This window comes from Papio anubis, chromosome 18 (assembly GCF_008728515.1).
Source record: "Papio anubis isolate 15944 chromosome 18, Panubis1.0, whole genome shotgun sequence".
Lineage (NCBI taxonomy): Eukaryota > Metazoa > Chordata > Mammalia > Primates > Cercopithecidae > Papio > Papio anubis.
The window spans coordinates 18443826-18469355 of NC_044993.1; the positions used below are offsets into that span (position 1 = coordinate 18443826).

The 25530-nt window shown below is 47.8% G+C and overlaps 1 protein-coding gene across 2 annotated transcripts in view; it reads right to left on the reverse strand.

Annotated features, from left to right (window-relative positions):
* The window catches only part of ZFHX3 (zinc finger homeobox 3), a 264904-nt gene that overhangs the window by 171775 nt on the left and 67599 nt on the right, over positions 1-25530 (reverse strand). For both annotated transcript variants that reach the window (XM_009196784.4, XM_017953504.3), the window contains exon 2: positions 1495-4262. In XM_009196784.4, the coding sequence (XP_009195048.2) occupies positions 1495-4213 (2719 nt within the window). In that variant the 5' untranslated portion in view covers positions 4214-4262. The remainder of the gene's footprint in view (positions 1-1494; positions 4263-25530) is intronic.

Consider the following 25530-nt stretch of genomic DNA (forward strand, 5'->3'; position numbering starts at 1 on the left):
GTTTAAAAAAAAACCATAGTGTACTCACGCCCATCCCCTGGCGTGCATGGTTCACCCTGGGGACAAATAAGGCGACCGGGGCTTGTGCATCCACGATTAGCCAGTTGGTCAAATACCTTCAAATCATTTGGTAATAAAGGATCAATGGGCAAATATTTCAAAATGGAAAAGATTAAAGTACTAAGGATTCAAAGTTGAATACATAGCAAGAAAAACCAACGGAACGCTTTGAAATATAACTCATAGGCAACAATTAGCACTAAAACACTACACAAATAAACACCTGCCAACTGGTGAGGCTTGGCTCTGCAGTCATCTAAGCCATCCCGGAAAAAAGTCCTCACTGACACTCTGTTGCCAAGAACAACCTATTCCCATGTCAATAATGGCATATTGCTTAATTCAAGCCGTTGTCACTGGTCCCACGAAGTCCATTAGCAGGGTCACGGGATGTGGCGCAGGCAGGATCCTGTTTGAGGCATACAGGGTGGAGGCATGAATGGCCCAGCTATCAAAGGGTTCTCATGAAACCCATCTGTAGATTGTTTTGGCGGCAGCAGCTATCCTCAAAGTGGCTGTGGTTCGTTCTACGTAAAAACTCAAAGTTTTCAGCACCCAAATCCGTCCTATTCTAGATAATGGTAAGCTCATTGGTAAGACTGGGAGCCTGGACAGAGCCAAATCAGTTTCTCTAAAGCAGAGGTCATTCTTTCTGGCAACAAAGGCTCTGCTAACCAGGATCTAACTGCTATTAACAGTTAACTTTCCTCCATGGACAATGTTTACAACTTACTTCTTATTCATCTCTCACACCCCTCACAACAGTGCCACTGGGGCAATTCAATTCCCAATTAATTCCCAACTATTCTAATCACCAAGTACTCATCGAAAATAAGAAAAAAAAAATCACATCTCTTTCATCGAGATCCTCATAAATATACAGAGAACCTTGTGGAGTCTATCTGGGCGGCTCCCAGCTCCGCACAGAATCAGCCTTTGGCTATATGAATAACATACAGTGGTTCCAAATTCCTATTATTGAGATGATTGTCTCTATTTAAATCATAGAGATAACTGTCCCTAGTCCTCTTATTGAGATGACTGCCTCAGCTATAGTTTCCTGTAAGTTTCAGTAAATATCTGATGAAACCCCAAAGTTTTGGGTGATTATAGTGATTTTTCAAATTGAAAAAAGAGACAGAGAAAGACAGAATGGGAACAGAAAACTAGAGGAAACACTCACATTTTAATCCCGGCCCCATGTAGCAAGAGTACAATCATATCTCTCTTGAATGCATAAACTTTTCCATATGCACACACAGAGTTCAAGGGATTCTTGAGAATAAATACTTGACTGTAAGACAATCCAGTTTACACAAAAACCACTCAAGAAGACCAGAGTCAACTGAATCCACAGGACTATCTCACCCTATTCACCATTCTCCCTGGTTAAATTCCTATCATGAAAACAGACAAACACGTAGTCATCCTCACCTAGAGCAGGCGTCATGGCGGCCATGGGCCCCGCGGGATCCAGCTGGAATCCGCTCATCATGAACTGGGCATCGGAGGCAGCACTGTCCATCTTCAGGTTGGGCAGGTTCATGTTCTGGGCCAGGTAGTATTGGTAGAGCTCGGCCTCGGCGGGCGAGGGCAGGCTGCCGAGGCCCAGGTGGCGGTTGTGTTGGATCTGGGTCATGTTCTGCTGCAGTAACATCATGTTATGCATGTGCTTCTCACTGGTCATGTGAATGCGGAGGTTCCTGGCCACGTTGGTCTCATAATCACACACCTCGCACCGCCAGGTGGGTTTGGTTTTTGGTTTGGTGGGCGAGGGGGCCCCGCAGGAGCTACTGATATTGGCTGCCGCCGCCGCCGCAGCCGCCGCTGCCGCCGCCGCCCCGGCAGTGTGGCTGAAGACCTGCTCCCCCCCTCCGTTCTGCAGGTTCTGCATGTTGTTGAGATGCTTGTCGGACTGCATATGAATACTGAGGTTGCCTTTGGTAGTTGTGGAGTAGTTACACACCTCGCAGCGGAAAGGCTTGTAACCACACGTGTAGCTCTCGCCTCGTGCCAGCCGGGGGTGGGGCTGCCCGCTTTTGCAGTAGACGCAGGAGCCCCCCGGCTCCGGGTGCTTCTCCTTCATGTGTGCCTCCAGGGTCTGCTGGTACTTATAGTGCCAGTTGCACTTGGGGCACTTGAGTGTCTTACACGAGTTACGAGAATGCATCATGGTCATATGACCGCCCAGCGAGCGGGAGGAGCCCAGGACCGTGTCGCATTTGGGGCACTCCACGCCACTCCCCGAGGGGCACTCCCCAACCCCAAGCTCGCAGAGGGAGCCAGCGTGCTGGTGATGGGGAACGAAGCCCCCATCGTCGCCCTCTGTGCTTTCATTTGGTTCTGGTGCTGTGGCATTGTCTTTATTGGCACTTTCGTCAGCGAAGTCCAGCCTCCTGCCGCCCTCTGCCACATTGGCCCTGACGCCCTCACTGTTAAAGCTTAAACGATTCCTCCTGTTCGCACCATCAAAGACAACAAAGGAAGAAGCAGAATTAGAACTAGTAGAAGCTGTGCCCCTCGACAGCGTCTGGAGCACGTTAGGCATTAAGGGGGAGTTAGAAATGCTTTGGTTTGAGAGAGCAAGGTCCTTTTTGCTGCTACTACCTGCTGCGGCCCCAGGCTCCTCGTGAGGCCTGTCCTCCAGTTCCTCATCCAACTCGCTTGGAAAGAGTCCTTTGCAACCCTCGTCTTCCTCCTCCTCTTCTTCCTCCTCCTCTTCTTCCTCCTCCTCCTCCGCCTCTTCCTCCTCCTCTTCCTCCTCCGCCTCCTCTTCGGCTGGCTCTACTTTCTCCGAGAAGCAATCCCCGTCGCCCACTTCCTGCTTCTCTCCTTCCGCCGCCCCGGAGTCCTTGCCCTCTGAGGATTTGGTAGGACTGGAAGCCAGAGGCCCCAGGGGGACTGAGGTAATGGGGGTCTTCAGGACCGAGCTGGTGAGCCCGCCAAGGTTCAACAGGGTGCTGGGGGTCAAGAGACCAGCCTGGGGCTGCTCGGGGCCAGCGGCGGAGCCGGCTGGGAGAGCTTCCTCCCCTTCCATTCGAATGCCACTAAATTTACCATAAAAACTGTGTCCGGGGCCTATGAGGTTAGCTGTGGAAACTAAAGGGTGTTGAAAGTTCTTGTTTTTTGGTTCCAGAAAACTTACAAGGGGTTCCTTGTCTTTGCCGATCCCTTGGATGATAGCGGAGATGTTCTTATTGCTAAGAATTTTCCGCTCGTCTTCGCTCAGGGTCATTCGATGGTCATGCACCGCGTGGGTCACAAACGAACGGACGTACCCGAAGGAGAGTTTGCACAAGAAACACATCAGGATGGGCTTCCTCTTGCCGTAGAGCACAAAGCCATCGAATTTGGACAGGTCCACATTGTTAGGAACATCTTTGGATACGCAGGAGCTTTTGGCAGAGCCGTCGCTGTTCAGGTAATCCTTGTTGCTTTTGTGTCGCACGTCGAACACGCGGAAGCTGTGCAGGACGGGGCTGAGCCCCGCCAGGGCTGAGGTATTCGGGAAAGCCTGGTCTGGGCCCTCAAACCATTTCCCGAAGGATGAGGCTATGTGGAAAGTGTTGATGATCTGCGGGTACACGGGTGCAGCACACGAGGGGTCCCCTTGCTTGCCCCCCACGCCAGGGAGAGAGTTCAGGAAAAGCGAGGGGAGAGGCCCACTGCCGCTGCCACTCCCACAGGCGCCCCCGCCCTGGGTCAGCTGGCTCAGGCTCTCCACAATGTACGCGGAGCCGTCCGGCTGGTAGACGATCTCCCCGGCCAGGTTCTCCACGTCACTCTCCTCGTCCCCCTCCTCACCGGTGTCGCTGGCGCTCTCCTCTCTCAGGGGCGGCGGGGGGCGCGTGCTGGGGCAGTGGTGCTCCATGTAGGTCTGGAGGCTGGCAAAGGAAGCCGAACATTCGTTGCAGGTGACCTCCTTGCTGGCGGGCTCGGCGGGGGGCCCGGCCGACGCGGTGCTCTCGGCAAGGCGCTCATTGAAGGGGGCCCTCAGGCTGTCCAAGGGCCCGTGGCTCTCGCCTGTGGACTGCTCCATGCTACTGGGTTTGTCAGGGAGGTGGGTGCTGTTGAGTTCAGTCCATTGCTGGTGCTGAGGGATACCGCACCCATTGTCCTTCCCCGAGACGACGGGCGAGTCACAGCCTTCCATGGTAAGGCCTGCGTGGAGCTTTCATTGCACCCAGTACGGAGGATCGGACCTGAAGGGCGGAGGCAAGGGGGGAGGAGGGAGAGAGGGGAAAGAGAGAGAGAAAGGAAAGAGGTTAGGAGGGCCGAGGCTGAGGTCCCACCGCACGGAGCGCTCTAAGAGGCTTCTGTCCACAACACCCACAACACAGAGACACCGGACAGAGGGCGGGCCTGGGGACACTGCCCCGCACGGTCCAGCACACAGGGGTGGCGCGGCCAGGTCAACAGCCTGAGCAAGGGATATGGGGAAAGAAGGCCGGGAGCAGGCCTCTTCGACTTTGCATTGTCACTGCTCTGCCCCTGAAGACTAGCAGGAATATCCATTCTTTGCCAGCATAGCTTCGACAGGCCACAGTGGAGAACAGACGCATCATCTCTCCAGCCCCGCCACAAGGTCACAGCCACAGCCCTACCACTTCTGGACAACTCACACAAAGTCAGCATCAGCTCCCCGCACTGTCTGTGGCTCAGGGGAATACAGAGGAGGGCTGAGAAGAAGAAGGTTCAATGTTCCCGGAAAAACGACGGTAGCGTGGGATACGCTCATGGATTTAGAAAAGTTGCCGTGGCTTTTACTGACCATGGTTCTAGTTTCACAAGTTCAAAGAAGGTGGGTGAGGAACCTGAGGTTCACAGGGCAGGCGTGCAGGACTTAGACGCACTCCGCAAAGTCCTCTCCAGGTCTGGGAGGCATCAGTCCCATTTTATAAGCAGTAAAACTGAGGGGCTTGAATCTAAAAACTGGCTCACTGCTAATCTGACCACTGTGAAACAGAAGAGAAGATGGGTCCCCAGATTCCTGTCTCCTCCACCCATACCAGTCAAGCTCCCTGGCCTGTAACTCAGCTGACTTCAGACTAAAACTACATAGGTGCAAAACGTGAGCTTGGTATTTCCAGCAGGAATGGACCAGACTCTGGATCTGCCAACACCCCCTCCAGCAGCTTCTATCTGGCCCTGGCTGGAGGGAGTGCGTTCCCCACGTGCTTGGTGGTTTTTGCTATCAAGGATCTGAGTGGCAAGCCGAGACGGCAGCTGGGCTCGGCAAGCCCCAGCTCCACACCTGCCTCTTAGTTATTAGTCGCTACCCAACCAGCTGTCATTCAGCCCTGGGGCTTTTCCATTTCCGACTCCAAAGTGCCACTGAGCTGAATGTGCCCTCTGAGACCTCACGTCCCTGGGGAGGGAGGCATCAGATCGTCGCCACTCTGCTCCTGCGGTAATATCATCGCAGGGGTGATTATTCCGTCTGGCCCTGCTCCTACAGGCAGCTCAGCACCTCGCAGAGCCTTGATCCTTCGCCCGTAGGTCCCCAGCCACCATTCCCCTGCAGCTCCTCCTGGAGAACATGTGGCCGCTTCTCCACCCACCATCTCATTCATAGCCAGCTGGTGAAGCTTTCGGCCAGGTTTGATCTTACTTCCCTCCCCGACAGCCCCTATCTTCCCAATCTTTTTTTCAGTTCTTGATTATTGACTGCACAATGAGTCAACAGCTCCCCCTCGGGAAAAGATGGGGACAGCAGGTTTACCACAAGTCTCAGGGAGAAATAACTTTTTGGAAGACTAAAGCTATGATGTGTCTAATACACATAGGCAAACACACACCCCATCTCTCCGTTTATAACCTCAGATTTTGCAACCACAAAGTTCCATGCGCCTTAGAAAGGACATATTCATTTTAAACAGAGACGACTACACTAAACCAAACCAAACAGCAAACGCAATGGGACTTCCTCACAAGGTTGAGCCAGGATACAGGTGAGACTACAGGGTCACTCTTCTTAGGGATGCTTCTGATTGGCTGGACGACATCTGATTGACAGCTTGGGCCAAAAAGGTTGGCAAGCCTGAAGGGGCGGGAGGGTTAACAGCCCGATTGTAAAATCAATGTCATAAATGCTTGGTAAGTTACAGGAACATGCGGGAAGGGGGGGGGCCACGATTGATAAAGGAGAACAGCTTTGATGCTGCACCAGGGACTTGTTTATCGACAGCAAAGCCAATCTCCTCTCCAGCCTGGGCTGGGCCAGAGAAACCTGCAAGCGTTTACCAATTAATTGGTGGGCTTCTCTTGCTCTGTTCTCCTCTTATTCCTCCTCCTCTTCCACAAACTATCCAGCCAAGGGGCTGGGACTTTTAAAACCTCCCTTACTTTGTTTTCGACTGCAAAGCAGAAGATGTCAGGAAAGAATGACACCGTACCCACCTATGATGGTGGTTGGTGACCCTGTGGTGATGACACTAGAGCCCACCCATTCATGGGGAGCAGCAGCCATGAGGACACAGGTGGGAGAGGAGGAACCGACTGCAGGACCCAAGCTACCTCCTCTGGGCCTCCTTCCCATGTGCACCAGCTGCGACAAGCAGGCCCGTTGCCAAACAAAGCATGGTTCATGGACTTGAAGCACTATCCTCTCCGGGGAGCTTAAGACACATGCACTCTCTCCTCCTGCCCCATCAGAATCTGCATTTTCACACCATCCTCAGGGACCTTGCATTAAACTTAAGACACTCTACTTCACTCCATCTTCACCAATACAGGTACCAAGCACAGCTCTTCTGTCCTTGGTACCCATATTGCTAGGTAACCAGGGAAGGTCAGTCTTAGACTCCCTGTGGTCCCTGGGAGGTGCAGGGATGGAGATGGAGAAGACGGGGACCTGCGCACAGAGATAAAGAAGTCTCTCCAACCGGCCCCATCCTGCGGCTCAAGGGTCTTGGGGCATCTGCCACTCCCCCCCACAGCCGGCTGTCTCTCTCTCGCTCTGTTTATCAGCCAGTCAATAAGAAAAAGGTAGTTCTTACTTAAGGAGGCAGAAGTCAACTCGGCAGGTCGATCAGCACTCTGTCTGTAAACACGGTTTCCCGTAAAATCAATGATCTTCAGTTACAGAGGGCAGCCTGGGAACCCAGTGGGTCCTCGCGCTTCTCCAAGCAGCCCCACCAGCCCGACACGCATACCTCTCTTCAGGCTCCCCCCAGGTTCTGTGCCCCTTCCCAGTGCTTCCCTAGTGCCAGGGCCAGCTCGTACAGGTTCACACCCCTCCTCCCTTCCTGCAGCCCGCTTCTCTGCTGGTGGCACCCAGAACTCCCTCTAAAAAATGTCCAGGTATTCTTCTCACAACCCCCGATGTTGCACTAAACATATGGGCTTTAAGAATTCAGTTAGATTTTAATAGAGCACATCTCTCCAATGAGAAAGTTAAAGGGAAGATATAGGAATGACCTAGCTTGCTCACTCTCTGCTTAGCACTTAAATCTGCCATTTGAAAGGTAATCTTGTACAGAAGAATTCCAGCACCTTCATCAAGCACCCCCCAACCCCTGCTCATCTTCCAGCCTCCCTTGGAACCACCTGTAAAGCCCACTGCATCTTTGCAAATGTCAATCTTTACTTTTCAAAGATTGTTTAAAAGGATAAAACTCTACCCTGTTACCCTGTAACTCCCTATTAATCAAAACGTTCATCTCCCTCTTTAAAAACGTGCTTACGACAGTTTTATCCTGTTCCCTTAAGGAGGCAGGACTGGGTAAAATGCAACAGTTTCAGGGAAGCTGGGGTGGCAGGGGTGCGGTTATGACGAAGGGGAGGGGCTCCTGCTGTTGCTCCAGCTCCCGGAGAATTAAACATGAACAGTCGCACCGTGTAATTTTAAATTGTTAATTAGCACAGGGTTAATTAGGCAGTCCTTTCACAAGAGGCTGTCTGGTAGGAAACCAAGAAGGGAAACAAAGGGGAAGGGAGGAAAAACAAAGAGAGAACAGAGGCAGTGAGAAACTGTTGCCTCCAAGAATGTCCCATGCGGGATCACTCAAGAGACATCAGCCAGCAGGCAAGGATGCCTGTTTCCCTGGGTGATGCCCTGCTCTGCCGGAGGGAGAGGAAGTGAGTACCACCTTCCTACAGGTGACCAGGCAGCATACACTGAAGGCCTCAAAAATGCACATCCCTCCCCCTTGACTCGACAATTCCCCGTTCTAGGAATTCATCCTAAGGAAACAACCTAAGCAATGCGTGGAGATTTAGGTTTATTCATCACAGCATTTATAACAGAAAAAAAAAAAGAGGAAAAATTTAGGCAAAAACAGAGACCCTAAATAAATTACAGTGCACAGAGCTCCATATGTTGTTATAAAGATGCTTTCTTTAAAGAAACTATTTATAAGCATGGGAAAATCATCATACAGATGCTGAATGAACAAAGCACATATAGGTATTATGTAGAGGAAAATAGGAGAGACTTATATTACAATTTTTACAATGGTGAATTCCAGGGAATGAGGTTATGGGTGACTTCATTTCCTCCTTTGTGCCTTTATTTCTCAAAGCTCTGTAAAATTAAAACCGTCATTGAGACAGGAGGATTGCTGGAGCCCAAGAGTTCAAGGCTGCAGTGAGCTATGATCGGGCCACTGCACTCCAGCCTGGGTGACAAAAACAAGACTTAGTCTCTTTTAAAAAAGAAAAAAAAAAGGAAAACAAAATTGAAAACCATCATAATGGAAGTCATCACTTAATGAGTTAGGCGTTGTGTTAAGACCCACAGGTACAGCATATCACTTTGATCCTCATACCCACACTAGGAGATAGACACTTTTTTTTTTTTTTTTTCGGACGGAGTCTCGCTCTGTCGCCCAAGCTGGAGTGCAGTGGCGCAATCTTGGCTCGCTGAAAGCTCCACCTCCCAGGTTCACGCCACTCTCCTGCCTCAGCCTCCCGAGTAGCTAGGACTACAGGCGCCCACCACCACACCTGGTTAATTTTTTGTATTTTTAGTAGAGATGGGGTTTCACCATGTTAGCCAGGATGGTCTTGATCTCCTGACCTCGTGATCCACCCGTCTCGGCCTCCCAAAGTGCTGGGATTACAGGCATGAGCCAACATGCCCGGCCGATAGATACTATCTTTATCCCCGTTTTTGAGATGGGAAAACTGAGGTGGCCCACAGTTATATGGCCTAACTGACAAACCAGACAGTGTGGGTGTGGAGTCTGTGCTCTCAGGCAGTTTTCCTTTGTCGTCCAGGCTGGAGTGCAGCGGTGCGATCTCAGCTCACTGCAACCTCCACCTCCTGGGCTCAAGCAATTCTCCTGCCTCAGCCTCCTGAGTAGCTGGGACTACAGGCAACCGTCACCATGTCTGGCTAACCTTTCTTTTTTTTTTTTTTTTTTTTTTTTTTTTAGTAGAGATACTGTTTCAACGTGTTGGCCAGGCTGGTCTCAAACTCCTGAGCTCAGGCAATCTGCCCGCCTTGGCCTCCCAAAGTGCTGGGATTACAGGCGTGAGCCACCGCATCCGGCCTGTTTTTCTTTAATGTCTAATTTTCAAAAGAGAACACTAGAACATCCCTACATCTCACATTCACGCTCAGTCTTTAAGCACCCAGGGACTGTCCTAAGGTGATGGGATCCCAGGACTGCTCATGCAGAACAACACTGGCATCTCACCCAAACACGCTTTTCTTGCTTGAGAGTGATAGGGATGAGGGGAACAGTTCAAAGCAGACTGATTTGCTTGGGTATCTTTAGACAGACAAGAGAGGATAAAGGACGTAGGAGAAGCTGCTGCAAAGAACTGAAATGCAGGTCCAATATCCTGATTTTTAAAGAAGGACAAAAGGCAGATTCCAGAACCTACAGATCAGGAAACATATTCATTCGTTCGGCATTTACTGAGCATGTACTATGTGTCCAATGCTAGAGAATCCATGATAAAAGGTCTCGGCTTACATTCTTGTGGAGAAGAGAGACCACACACAAATACACTCAAATAAAAAGCAATATAAAGTAATACAAAGCAAGTGGAGGGGAAAGAGTGATGTGTGTGCATCGTTTTGGAGAAAGTCACAATGTCAGAGTGACGTAATGGATATGGATATACTTCAAGAATATGTTGTAAAGTATATACTGCAAGTTCTTCATCGTTTTCAAACAGATTCAACAGTTGCTGGAAAAGAATTTTAGGTGGGGGGATGATCCTGAGGAATCAGCAATTAGCTGTAGGTCCAGTAAGAAAACCCACATAAAATAAACCCAAAAATATCCTTACTTAGACTTAATGATCTGAGAAATACAGTAAAGTATGCTTTTTTATCTTAATAAGGTAGCACAAAATTTATAACTTCTTAATATCCAGGACAGCAAAACAGCTTTCAGATAATAAACTGTGGCCAACTTTATAGCCGACTAATGATGCCATTACTTTAAGCATCAACACAGAGGTCCGTGTGTCTCGGGACACGCCACAAGGCTCTGTCTTGTCCCTACTCGGCTGATTGAAATCAACAGCTTGAGGAACAAGACCATGCAGGCACGTCCACTTGCAGAGCACATCAAGCTCAAGGGAATAATTAAAATGCTCAATGGTGGAATCAAGACTGAGAAAAAAAATCTCCATGAGTTGGAACGACAGGCCCAAACTAACAGGACCAAACTTTAGAAGGAAAAACATGAAGCCCTACATTTAATTTCAGGCAATCTGCTAAACCAATGGAGGATGGAAGAGACCTGGAGTCTTCAGAGTTCATGCAAACAACAGTAACAAAATATCTACGGGTTTTACTTGATGACAAACTCAGAGGAAGCCCGAGGTTGGCATGGTGGCCAAAGACCATAATGGGGTCTGGCAACAGAACTACTCTGTACCTGTTGGAGCTCAGCAGGTCCACAGCCCATCGCTTTCTCTGTCTGCATGAATAATGTTAACAAACCACTTGCAGGGAATCTCCTAAGAAAGATACCAACAAAGAAACTGTAGCTTCATCGGAATGGCTGAACACACACACAGCTCAAGGGTGCAGGAAAGAGAAGTCTCGTTGCAGGGCAAGACAGCTATCCTCGGCTATATGAAACCCTGCCTTAGTTTGGTTCTGTGGTTTCCACCTAGTTCCAGAGTTGAATTAGGGGCAATGAGGGGAATCTGTAAGGAAAGAGAGGCAGGGTCACTATAAATGAAAATCTTTCTCAAGATTATCACAGTTCCCAAATGGAATGTTTATGCTGTGAAATATTGCACTCTGTGGCTTCAAGAACGGAGAAGGAGATTGTACGGAGAAGGGGATTGTGCTGTGGCCAGGGGGCTGTATCAGGCAGCCTGTGAAAGGTGAAGATTCTTCTCATTCCCGGGTGTTATCTGTGGGCTTGTCTGCCCCCACTACAAGGCTGTGAGCGGCACGAAATCAGGTTCCCTGTGCCGTTCATCTCTGAGTCCTCCACATCTGACATGTAGTAGGTGCTTAATAAAACAATGGGGGAAATAGGAAAAAAGAGGATCCCTGTATCCATTCCTTTTCTTTTTTTTTTTCTCTTAGTTTAAGGTATGTCTGGTGTAACCATTCTCTATGAAATGGAACTGGGGCTCCTTGGAGACATGGTCAATACTTGGGCTGGAGCAGGAAAAGTACAAGATGAGCTCGGAGCATCTACTTGTGCTCAAAGAATAAGGAAGATGTATGAAAATGACCTGGGGCGGGTTGGAGGGGCTCCCACTGGCCGCATCAGGGACAATGTGAGCAAGAAAATTAGGTGACAGTAAAGGATTGCAACCCAATGTGCAACATAAGAATCCCCAAGTCCCTACTTTAAGAACAACAAAAAAAAAAAGTGTGGGAGAAAGGAAAGTTCTTCCACAAGGTAGAAACTCAACTAATAAACGTAGAAAAAGGGTATAGAGTAAGAAAATCACCATTTGATAACTATCATCCTCATCATCATCATCCACTCAGGGAAGAATCAACGGGTCCCCAAACTAATGGATGAAAGTTTGAATACTTCTGGGCACGGTGGCTCACGCCTGTCATCCCAGCACTTTGGGAGGCCGAAGCGGGTGGCTCACGAGGCCAGGTGATCGACACCATCCTAGCTAACATGGCGAAACCCCGTTGCTACTAAAAGTACAAAAAAAAAAAAAAAATTAGCCGGGCGTGGTGGCAAGCGCCTGTAGTCCCAGCTACGTGGGAGGCTGAGGCAGGAGAATGGTGTGAACCTGGGAGGCGGAGCCTGCAGTGAGCCGAGATCACACCACTGCACTCCAGCCTGGGCAACAGAGCAAGACTCCGTCTCAACAACAACAAAAAAAGTTTGAATACTAACAGGATATTTACAATCTCAAAGTCTCTCCCGACAGGACACTTCTTAATTATAGCAGGAAAAACAAACAACAACAACTTCACAGTGGAGAAGCTGGCAGAGACCACCTTCATTGAGTGATCAGAGTTCCCATCACCAGCAGTGAGGCAAACAGACGTCATGTGCCTCCTGGTAGGATACACCGAGAGGAACACAACATCCCTTCCCTGGTGTTCCTGTCAAAAATGCACAACCGGAATCTAATCATGAGGGAACATCACACAAATGCAACTGAGGACAGTCTGCAGAATGTCCTATGCTCTTTAGAAATGTCAGGGCCATGCGACGGAAAGACAGACTGAAAAACTGTTTCAGATTAAAAGAGACCAAGGAGACGTGATTAATGAACGTTACACATAATCTGGGATCCTCTTTTCCTCTAAAGGACATAATTGGGACAACTGACAAAATCTGAATAAGGTTTTGTAGATGGGCTAATAGTGGCATATGAATGTTAATTTTCCTTTTTCTTTTCTTTTTTTTTTTTTTTTTTGTGTGGAGACAGAGTCTCATTCTGTCACTCAGGCTGGAGTGCAGTGGCGCAATCTCGGCTCACTGCAACCTCCGCCTCCCAGGTTCAAGCAATTCTCCTGCCTCAGCCTCCTGAGTAGCTGGGAGTACAGATGCCCACCACCACGCCTAGCTAATTTTTTTGTATTTTTCATAGAGACGGGGTTTCACCATGTTGGCCAGGCTAGTCTCAAACTCCTGACCTCCAGTGATCCACCAACCTCAGCCTCCCAAAGTGCTGAGATTACAGGTGTGAGCCACCGCACCCAGCCTCATTTCCTAATTTTGATAACTGCAGTGTGTTTATAAAAGAGAATGTCTTTGTTTTTAAAAACATACACTGGTATATTTAGAGGTGAAGGGGTACAATGCCTCGATTTTCAAATGGGTTAGGAAAAAATATGTGAGTGTATACATGTGTGTGTCAGTATATACATATATACACATACACATATATATAGCAGGAATAAATATATGAGATAATGCTACCATAGGAGGAGTCTAGAAGAAGGACATGAGAATTCTTTGTTCTACTGTTAAAACTTCCCTGTACACTTGAAATTGTCAAAAGAGAAAGAAACTGTCCAGAGTAAAAATTCAACATAGTAAACCCCAAAACTATACATGAAGAGTCAACCCACCCTGACATATATCTTAAATCTTAATGTGAAATTCGTTCCCAGCAGAGCTTCATAAAAGGAAGTGGCTGTGAGGCAGGACAGAGAGGTGTAGAGAGAAAAAAACTGAACACTGGTCTTTCCGTCCTCCAGCCGAGAGGCTTCTCCAGTTGGAGAAGACAAATAAATGGCCATTCCAACTTGGGCAGAACTTCACGTTATACAGTACTGAGCCATTTCCCCGTGACACCCAAGATCCTGACTGTGGGCTGATTTCCCTAGTTCCCTAGGGAACTTTCACAGAGTTCCCTAACTTTGTGAAAAGTGATTCTAAGTAAATGGATAAGGGCAGCCCTCAGATAAAAGGAGAACTCCAGCAGCCCCCAGAGTGTGAGCATTGTTAAATCCAGACTAAAACATATCAGAGAGAAAAACACACTACAGTGAAGAAACTATCCCCTCACTAACCCCACCTCCTTAAAAAAACAAAAACAAAAAAACAAAGGCAATCCAGATTCCAAGAGAAGGTGAAACCTCCTTCAAGGGTCAACGAAATAATACCTGCATCTGTTTAGCTTGGAATCCACTGAAGAACCATACCCAGTTCCCTTCTGTGTTTTTTACAATAACAGCGTTTATCTATTGCTGCTGCACAGAAGGCAATACGTGTTAAGTCATACACCGGTGACTCCATCTGCTTGGTAGCAATTTCCCAGCAGCCTTCAGGATTGCTCTGCAAGTGTGGCCAGGTCGGAGAACACACACGTGCTTGAACAGGTGCCTTGTGCTGCCGGAAGCCCATTGCCCGGAAGGCCCAGAGAATCGCCCAGGCCGTGGGCCTCCATGTTTGCTAATAAGTGCATCTGTGCTATTTCCAGCATGAACATAAATCAGCCTGGAAGTGAAAACTGCTAGCTCAGCCCATTCTGCAGGGAATCCACAACCACCGTGATATTCTGGTTACAATGGAGTCGTGGAGGGGAACAGGAGGGAGTCGTGAGAGCAGAGCCAGGTCTAGGAACCCAGTCTGTGTGTACTTAGAGGAATTAAAAAAGACTTTTTTTTTTTTATTATATATGTAAACATACTCAGAGTTCAACCACCATGAATCAAAACCAAACCCATGAATATAATAATAAAAAGCAAGACAAACCAGCTATTATTTATGCTCTGCCTTTTTCAAAAAAGGGATTGGGGCAATTTAAACAGCTATAGTAACTGTATCTCACACTTGGGTACATAAGTATCCACCCTGAGTCACGTGGAGGCCTTTCCATCATATCCAGAACAGGAAAGACCAGCATCGTGTGCCCATGACTGGCTTGACTGGTGCTCCTGACTTGGATTTAATTACCATAAAGCACTGATCCCCTCCCGGATTTGCAGCAGAACCTCCTTTCACCAAATACCATTGCTTTACCTGATGGTACCAACCCACCTCTCCTACCCAGCAAGTCCACAGCTCACAACCGCAATCTTCACCCATCTCCTGGCACCTTCCTGGCTAAACCAACACCAACCATAACCAACACTTACGTGTTTCCTTTGCCAGCACTCAAGACTTTTTCATCTCCTCCCAATTTCCTCAAAGTTCTTCTCCAAGATCCTATTTCTGCCCTCTCTCCATTCTTGCTATTGGGATGGTAGGGCAAAAGCTAGGAGACAATGTAAAAACATGCCATCTGGCCCATTACAGTTTCAATCTGGCACCTCATGATGTCAAATTTATTTTAAATAATGTCTTATGATTAAAGTTGTGAGAGCTCATGATTTTAAAAAGTTGGATATGTACAAAAAGACTCAGCAGCTAAGGTTAAAATCACTGACAATTCCGCCAGCTAGAGAACCACTGCTAGGTAGTTTTTCCGGCTTTTTTTCCTCTGCATGTTTACAGATACAGATTTTCCTTCCCTACCTCGGATCACACTGCTCTTCATGTAGGCTGCCCTTTTAACCTAATTTAGTATGAAATTTTTCCTACGCCATTCAATATTCTTCATAAGTTAGAACTAATGGCTGTATAGATACTGTATCTTACACACATTGCATAATTTCCACCAAATGCTATCATTAGACATTTAAACAACTCCCAATATTTTGCTGTTCATTTTGCAATAAGGGCCCTTAAATCTTTGTACACACATAACAACAGCAACAACAACAACAAACCAAGCAAACAACAAACCAAGTAGCTCCATTACTGTCCACCTGGTTGAATCAAGCATGGTTTTGAGCACGATTTTTCTGAACACGTTGTTTTGTTTGATCCTTGCGGCAGCCCATTTTATAGACAAGGAAACTGAGGCTTAGAGAGTTAAATACCTTGCCCAAGTTGCATGCTAGTTTAGTCGGCCTTTGAAACTAGGTAAGCCTCCCTTATGACTCTAAAACCAGGCTCTTACTCATGACATTCTGTCTCTATTGCCTTAGGATGCATTTCTGGACGTAGAGTTGCTGACTCAAATGCTAGGAACATTTAAGGCCCTCTGGAACATGCCAAACTGTCCCCCAGGAAAGTTCTTTCCGCTCCTGTTTGTACTGGTGTGTGAGCATCAATTATCCTGCACCCTTATCAACAGTAGGTATTACTTTGTTATTTTAAAAAGTCCGTTTGGCAGGCAAGAAATGGCATCTCATTTTAACTCACATTTTTTACTTGTAAGACAGAACCCATCTATGGATATTTACTGGCAGTCTACATTTCTTTTGTGAATTGCCTTTTTTTGTTTTTTGTTCTGTTTTCTTTTTTTGAGATGGAGTTTCACCCTGTTGCCCAGGTTGGAATACAATGGTGCAATCTCAGCTAACTGCAATCTCCACCTCCTGCATTCAAGCAATTCCCCTGCCTCAGCCTCCCAAGTAACTGGGATTACAGGAGTGCACCATCACGGCCAGCTAATTTTTTGTAGTTTTAGTAGAGACAGGGTTTCACCATGTTGGCCAGGCTGGTCTTGAACTCCTGACCTCAGGTGATCCACCCACCTCAGCCTCCTAAAGTGCTGGGATTATAAGCGTGAGCATCTGTGCCCAGCCTTGCCTGCTATTTCTATGGCAGGTGTGTGTTCTCCTTTTCTGAGTAGTGAGAGTGTTTTGCAGAATTTGACTGGTGATCCCTCCCCCTTGAGTTCCTATCAGTCCACCATCCTATGAGCTCCTGGACAGGACTGAGTCCGACCTACTTAGACTGCCAGTTCCGAAGATGTTCTCTGCCCTTCAGATCTCAACTCCTTCCGAGTGGACTCTGTCCACTGCTTCATTTGCTCCACATCAATTTTCCTGTATTCAAGTGAGGTCCTCCTCCTTTATGTGATTATAAAGGGCCAAACCGCATCAATCATTTTCAAGCTTTGTTGTGCAATGGAACCAACTATGGGGCACAATAAAAATACACACAGATGTCAAGCCCCAGCCCAGAGCACAGGACTAGCTCTCTGAAGGGCCGGGTGTCTGCTCCAGGAGGGTGGGAAGACACCATGTTGCCAAGATTTCTGTCCTCGGTCCAGAGTCACCAGTGTCCTTCTGGTCTTGGTCAATGGTTCCTCCTCTTCTACTTTAAGCTTCAATTTCCCCTCCTTTCAAAACTGCTTCCCCCTACTCCTTGAAATCTTCCCCCACTTCACTTCTGACATATTCTGGCCCTCCTCCCACCTCTGTCATCTCCACATTGACTGTCCTCTCCCCATTCCTACAGCTCTCCACGGGTATAGTTTCCACTTATTTGATAAAATTCTCTTATCATTTCAACCCACAGACATCTCTCCTCCCTGTTCTCCTGTAGGTATTTAAGCGTCATCATACTCTTCCCCCTTGGCTCTCTGCTCTTAACTCTGTACATCAGCTACCTTAACTACTTCTGTGGTTTCAATTACTGAAATTATGAGTTGACTCCCAAAACAAAAATTTCCATTCCTGACTTGGCACTTGAATATGTGTCTCACACTTTCGGAAGACCAGAATATGTCTGCATGTGGCTAGTGTTCCACCAAGCAAGACTCAGCATGGCTCAACATGTCCAAAGGGCACTGCCCCTCCACTGTTGGCCCTGGTCTCTCTGGAAGGAACTTTTGGTGCCATCTTTGCAGAAAACAGAAAGGAAAGATCAGTCTGGCTTCTCCAATGTCATGTTCATCCCCATCCTTCACCATCCAAGAACCAACTGCCAAAACACATTGAAACTGAAACTCTCCAGAGTGGTTTCAAATCATTCTAAGATCTACGCCAACACTACCATTCGATCATCTGTGTCGTTTCCCCCCAGCGAGGACTCCTCCCCATCATCTCCGCATTCTTATGCATTATCAGCTCTGTTCCCACAACCCCAGGCCCTCTGCATAGCCTTCTCTTCCTCAACACTCATCCAAACCTGGGATATCCTTAAAGAAGCACAAGCTCAAGTTTTACTTGGCCAATAAAATCCTCACCTATTGACCAGGCATGGTGGCTCACACTTGTAATCCCAGCACTTTGGGAGGCTGAGGCGGGGGGGGGGGGGGGGCATCATCTGAGGTCAGGAGTTCGAGACCAGCCTGGCCAATATGGTGAACCCCACTAAAAATACAAAAATTAGCTGGGCATCATGGCGGGCACCTGTAATCCCAGTTACTTGGGAAGCTGAGGCATGAGAATTGCTTGAACCCAGGAGGCGGAGGGTGCAGTGAGCAGAGATGGAAACCACTGCACTCCAGCCTGGGCGACAGAGTAAGACTGTCTCCAAAAAAAAAAATTCTACTCAGAAGGAGGAAAAATCAGGTACGAACTACATGCAAGCGAACCCCCGGGTTTCCGCTTCCTGGGAAGGGCTATCAAAGCCGAGTTCACTAGTTCAACAGAAAGATGAGTCTACTATGGTTCCTAAGTTCTCGTTAGGTAGCTCTTAGTCAGGAGAAAACTAATTTGAACAGAAGTAACTGCTATCGTTCAAGGCTGCACAAACCCAAGAGAAATGAACTTGGGCAGATTCTTTGCACTTGGCAGTTTGGGGAATACAGGTAGAAGCAGCCACGGGCCTTAAGTTTTCTTTTATTCACGTCGAAACTACGTGAGAACAAATGAAGAACATAGTACAGCTGCTTTTCTTTGCGCCTGAGCACCTGGGAAACCCCATTCAATGCTGCTGGACAGAGGTACAACCTCGCAATGACTCTGCCAAATGGTACACACAGGACAATGGGGAAGGCCTGTAAGGGTGAGGTGAGAGCTGGCCTTGGGCAAAGGAAAGTTTCCCCCAGCAGTTATCTCCAAAATGACTCTGAAACAAGGAGTGTGTTTTCCTCTCGGCAGGAAGAAAACCACTTGGTGGGCTTACCATCAGCAGCTTGCTCTGGCACGAGGCTCTGGAACTGGCACCATGACAAAACAAACAAAGGTTGCCCTTTGGAGGCTCATTAATAGGGGAACACACACACACACAGACACACACACACACACACACACACACACACACACACACACACAGCCTCTCACCAGCACGGGCACAGCAAGTTCTTCAGATGTCCCTGGCTTGTTAGCATAAAGAGCTTTTCAAGCAGTGGGGAGCCGAAGGGACACTCAATAAAGCAGGAATGGCCACTGTGAGGTACAGACATTGGCAAAGGCATGAAAAGGGCATGCCTATTGCAAAGGCAAAACCACACACGGGGTCTTCCCCAGGCCTTGACTGGCCACCCTCGAGAGACCCCTTTGGGATGTGTGTACTAAGCTTCCCCCCAACTTCCTATCTGGTGGAGGCATGCTGTGCACAGAGACCCCATCATTGAATTCCCTCCTAAATAACTCATTGCACTAGACTGAAGACTTGAGAGGAGTATTTCATCATGAATAGTCCTCAAATCCCACAGGCCCAGAGAGTTGCTCCAATCTCAATTCTCTTTCTTAGGGTAAAGTGAACTGGCAGCAGGAACTACCACCAGGACCCGAGGGCTGAGACAGACTGAAAGGGGCATGGATTCTGCTGGCACTCTGAGTTTGTCTGAAAGACTTCCAAATTCCAAAGCTTAAAACCCTATCAGGGCTGGGTGCAGTGGTTCACACCTGTAATCCCAGCACTTTGGGAGGCCGAGGTGGGCAGATCACTGGAGGTCAGGAGTTCGAGACCAGCCTGGCCAACACAGTGAAACACCCTCTATACTAAAAATACAAAACTTAGCCAGGCATAGTGGCAGGCGCCTGTGATCCCAGCTAACTCAGGAGGCTGAGGCAGGAGAATCACTTGAACCTAGGAGGCAGAAGTTGCAGTGAGCCTATCGTGCCACTGCACTCCAGTCTGGAAGACAGAGTCAGACTCTGTCTCAAACAAAATAAAATACAATATAATCAGGAGACAGGGGGTGTGCAAGGGGAAGACAGGGGATCATGAAACTTAAATCACATGCCCCATTCTTCATGGCCCCTTCTCCATCCCACATTACAAAGCCCATTATTTGCACTGCTACTTTTAATCCAGAAATCCATATTGAGACATACTTACCGCTGGCCACTTCAAAGAGTGGCCCTGATAATTAGCTAAAATAACAAAGGAAAATTTATTCTTAATGTGTAAGGATCCAAGAGCTCACACTTTCTTAACCTTCCAGAAGCCACCCAGAGAACCAAGTGACTGTGGGCAATAATTACACCCCCACCAACTCAGCAAAAATGGCACAGATGGTCTTTTTCCTCTTGCTGCTCCCAATGCTGCGTTTGGGTCAACAGCTGCTAAGAGGAACCACCAAGGCCACGTTAAATAGTACTTGGATTAATTATGCTTGAAAAACTCTTATCTGAGCACTGCTAAGACGGAACAATTGAGTTTGGGAATGAGTGTGGTTACATATTTTTCCTTAATGGCTTCCTGAACACCCTGGTTAGGTCTGGTCCCAGGGGGGAAATTGCCAGCTCAAGTCATAAAATGTGATCATTGTAGATCAAGACCCTCTGCTAAGTGTCTAGGATGAAAGAGGGGAAGCGTATTTGTGCAAACACACAAACATATGAAAAATGCATGTTAACATAAAGAACTTCAGTTTTCTTTCTGAAGCTGCACCCTCTCTCCTTTCACGCCCAGAGCTCTGCTTATCCCACCAAAACTTCCAGCCAGCAGTTCTAATCTTGGACAGCACTGGAACAAATTTTGGCAACTGTTCCTGCAGTTCCAAAAGATTTCCATGTTAAGCCATGGTAAGTTTCGGGGAATCAAATATGGATGGTGAATGGAGCCAATTTCTTTATTTCTTTGACTTCAATAACACAGAGGCTACTGGGGTTCTGGCCCCAGTGGTCATAGTTTTAAGCTCCTCTGCATAATACTTATCCAACGACTCACTGGCTGTTCTAATGATTTTTATTCATGCGTGCCACAATATTTATTGAGTGCCTACAACATACACAGCGGCCCTCCTGTCAATACAGACTCCTACGAGCTTGCTCTCAATAGCGTCCAGGCAGGCAAAGGAAGGAACTGGAAGGCAGTGATCAGAAACCAGGTAGAAATGGACTCAGCACTCCACATGGCCACCGGGATTCACTCTATCAACACAATTATCTGGGTTACTGCTCCCCTCATTCCAGAGTCTACCTGCTCTGATGGCAGAATCTATCCTTCTATTAACAAGGTGTGGTCACAGTGAACTGACTGAGGTCCACCGTGTTTAAAAACACGGTTTGACCATAGCAACACACGGCTGGACTAGTGGAGCCTCTGCCCTGAGACCCTGCCGTGCTGGGGAACCCGGAGGCCCTGAGACCTCAGTTCAGCTCCGCCGGTCCCCTGGGAATTGTAACCCCCTCGGGGGTCTTGTCATCAGTCCACATGGGAGTCACCCATCAGAGGCATTTTAGGGATGTTTTAGGTTGACCATTTCCTGACAGCCCAACATGTTTTTCTCTGGGATGAAGGGCATGCCATCCCACAAATGGCGATGAGAAATTGCCAGAACCGCTGAACCGGCCTACACATAAGCATTTCTTCTCCTTTGATGTCGAGTTGACAAGAAAGGATATGATTTCATTTCTACTGGCTCCTCTTAGGTAACCCAACTGGTTTCCCACTTCCTCACCTGCCCTTTGCATTCCCATCCTGGTTTCTTTGGCCTTGGTTCCTCTTTAAGCTGGGACCAGCGACTTTATAAGCTCCACACACATAAGCAGCAGCATGTTCCGGATGCAGCGTCTGGCCTCCCCAGGTCTTATGAAGAGGTGCTGAGGGTTGGCAGGTTGACACACTCACTGCACTCCACGAGGAGGTGGCTCAGCCCAGCTTTCACATGACCAGTGTCCATTTACACGGTCGCATGCTCACAACACATGCTGCGTTATGAGGAATGCTGCAGAGCGGGGAGTCTTATTCTTAATGTACTTAACAATGGAAGCATAAAGTCGAGGAACTAACATGAACCACCTCTGAGAAGTCTATGTCCAACCTGCACTCGGCTTTGAGTTGTTCCCCAACTATTAGTTCCCTGTCATAGGTCAGTGGGAAAAAAAAAAAATTCACTCTCCACACAGCTCTTGAGGAGGGGCTGGGATCTCTACGATTCACTTGGTGTCTATCTGCAGGGGACTCGGGGAAAAAAAAAAAAGCAAAAACCACACCAGCACGTGCATATCACACAGAAATTCTACTGACCCCAAAAGCGGGGCAATGAAAATCTGTGCACAATTTCAAACCCTGCACCCCAGGGTGGAGGGGAGAGATGGAATTGAGGGGAAGTGAGGAGAAAAAGGGGAAGAAGAAAAGGACTAGGGATTTTTTTTTTCTTAATGAGACAGAGTCTCGCTCTTGTTGCCCAGGCTGGAGTGCAGTGGCACGATCTCGGCTCACTGCAACCTCCGTGTCCCAGGTTCAAGCAATTCTCCCTGCCTCAGCCTCCTGAGTAGCTGGGATCACAGGCGCGCACCACTACGCCCAGCTAATTTTTGTATTTTTAGTAGAAACGGGGTTTCACCATGTTGGCCAGGATGGTCTCGAACTCCTGACCTCAGGTGACCTGCCCGCCTCATCCTCCCAGAGTGCTGGGATTACAGGCGTGAGCCACCGCGCCCAGCCTGGGATTTGTTTTTCTTTCTAAGGAACTCTGTCCTGAGTATTCACGACCCAGCCCTTTCTGCTCTGGGATGGAAAGTGTTACTCAGCTACAAGGCCTCTTGCTAATTGTGGGTTTTTATTTTTATTTCCTATTACCCTCTCGCACGCCTGATGAGATTATTTTACCGGAACTGACACAGCTGGAAGCAGCAGGCATACGTGGAGCCTCTGAGGAGGTGATGCAATTTCATTTTCATTGATCAGAAATCAGCAGGGCAGTAAGTGATGGGAAATTCCATTAGAAGAAAACTTGCAGGCCATGAGCCTCAACTTCCCAGCCACACCCAGGACCCCCACTTCCCCCCTGCCCGTGCCCCACCGAGGCCTTGCCTTCCTCCGGGCTGTGTCCACACTGTCCAGAGGATTTGGAAGTGCTCTCCTCCCAGAAAGACAGAAGACCAATGCCATGCTGCTGGCCTGGGAGAGCACTGGCCGGGGGTGGGGGACATCGTTGGACTCTCTGAACCAACAGGGCACCTCGGTGCTTCTCTATGGATTACAGCGAAGTCTTCCAGGGATGCAGAATAAACATCCTTACAACCCATCTCCACAGCCCCTTGGGATCCCCTTCCAAATGTCAACAAACAAGAAAAGAGGAGGCCACTATACAACAGTTGTAAAGATGTCCTCCAGCCAGTCATAGAGATGATCCTGAAGGCACTTACCATTTATTGAGTGCCTACTGTGTGCCAGGCACTGTGTTAGGTGCTTAACATGCCCAGACTCTGGTCCTCACCTAACCCTCTAGGACAAATGTTCTTCTCTCTCTCTCTCCTGGATAGACGAAGAGGCAGAGGTCTAGGAAGGTAAAGGAGAGAACCCAGTTGGTACCAACACCTTCCTGAGGGTCAGGCCAAACTCTCACAAGCAGCAAAGGAAAGCTGACTGTCAACAGGAGAGCTCACACCTGAGTCCTAAGAGAGCGTAGAGCACATCTGATAGGCTAGTTTACTCTTTTACTGATGTAGCAGACGATAGATTCTGACTCATCCACCTCCATCATCCTCAACACCCAACAACAGCGCTCCTGTGTCCAAGGCTGGAATCACTGGTGGGCTTCTCTTCAGAATGCGTAGAATGGTTACTGTTTTAGCAGTTAAGATCCCTCCAACTGTTTGCCTGGCAAATATTGCTTTGCTTACCTAAGGCCTACAGAAAAAACAGCAAGGAGCTCCTCAAAAAGACAAGTTCTATGAAAAACATCACCAGCCAGGTGGCTCTCCAGACCTCCATGGGCCATTTTGCCATAGGAAAGATGCATCAGAGAAGAAGCAGGACACAGCCATGAAATGAATACTGCTCCCCACAACTCTTCACTGTGAAAATGGAAATTTTACATGGACCAGTGACGGCAATGTGTCCAACCAAAATCTCTCAGGAAGCTTTTATTGAGCACCTAATCTGTGCCTCAACAAAGCACAGAATATATAAGACATGGATCCCGAAGTCAATGAGCTTACAGACTAGGTGATGGCCTCACAAGAATACCTAGCACAGTTATTTATGGATCTTCTTTACAGTATACAATACGCCATCACAGCAGAAATCGAGGCCAGGGCAAAATAAGAAAGAAAAAACGAAACTCGAGGAAATTTTGAACCAAAAAAAATCAAGCTTAAAATGCACGTAAGAATAACCTACACATGGAGTCACATTTGGCTCTAAGCTTTCTAAAACTCAAGAGGATAAAGGCATGCTAGGTACGCCTTTAAAGGTACACTATTCACAATGTCCAAGAGAAAAAAACAAATCAATTGGTCAGGATTATTTAACTCCAGTCATTTCTCAACTGCTGAGAATGGGATAAGGCTAGGAGCAAGCAGGGCGTGCAGCCCTATTTCCCGGATCTCTTTGGGGAGGTAATAATGAGAAGGCTTGAGTGTGAGGCCAGCTAGTCTCATTGTTTCCACTGGTAGACAAGAATAATGACCCCACAGGGTGTTGGTGGTTTGCTGAGGTCAGAGAGCTGGTCAGTGGCAGAGCTAGGACGAAGACCTGGGTATCTTGACACCACGCTAACAGTGCCTCCCTCCCACATGAAGCTACTCCGCATCACCCTTTCAAATCCACAGGCTGGCTGGATGGGTAGGGGCTCACATGGACGTTGAAGAAGGAGGAGACCTGTTCTAGATTACAGGGCACCTAAGAACCGAACAACAGCTAGATACGCTATGTAGATTTCATATGGATGCCAGTTCTAACCAGCCAACTGTAAAAAGCTATTTTGTGGACAATCAGATAAGTGTGAATTGCAACTTGGGATTAGATCATGTTAATAATGTCAGTTTTGGCCAGGCACAGTGGCTCACACCTGAAATATCAGCACTTTGGGAGGCTGAGGCAGGCAGACTGGTTGAGCCCAGGAGTCCTAGACCAGCCCAGGCAACATGGTGAAACCCCAATGCTACCAAAAGTTAAAAAAAAAAAAAAAAAAAAATAGCTGGGTGCAGTGATGTGCACCTGTAGTCCAGCTACTTGACTGCTTGAGACCAGGGAGGTCAAGGCTGCAATGAGCTGTGATCGTACCACTGCACTCCAGCTTGGGCCACAGAGTGAGACCTTCTCTCAAAAAAAGTCAGTTTTGTTAGGGAATAATATTATATTTACATAAGAAAATGATGAAGCAGCATGATATCGTTGGCTTCAAAATACTTCAGCAATGAACAAAAAAGATGGAACAAATCTAGCCAAAAGTTCATTGTTAAGTCAAAGTGATAGAACTATGGAAGGGTTCATTATGTCATTCTTTCTACTTTTATACAATATTTTTTTTTTTCCTTAAAAGTTACCATTCGCTATCAGGAACATCTTCTAAAAGAACAGCATTGACCAGAGCCAAGAGATTCAGTCTTGAGTCAATATGTTCACGGCAACTCAAGCCTTTTTTCAAAGAAATGTGGGTTTCTCCTTTCTTCAGAAGGGCTTTCCTCCCAGGGTGGGCCCCAGCTATCTCTAAATCTCC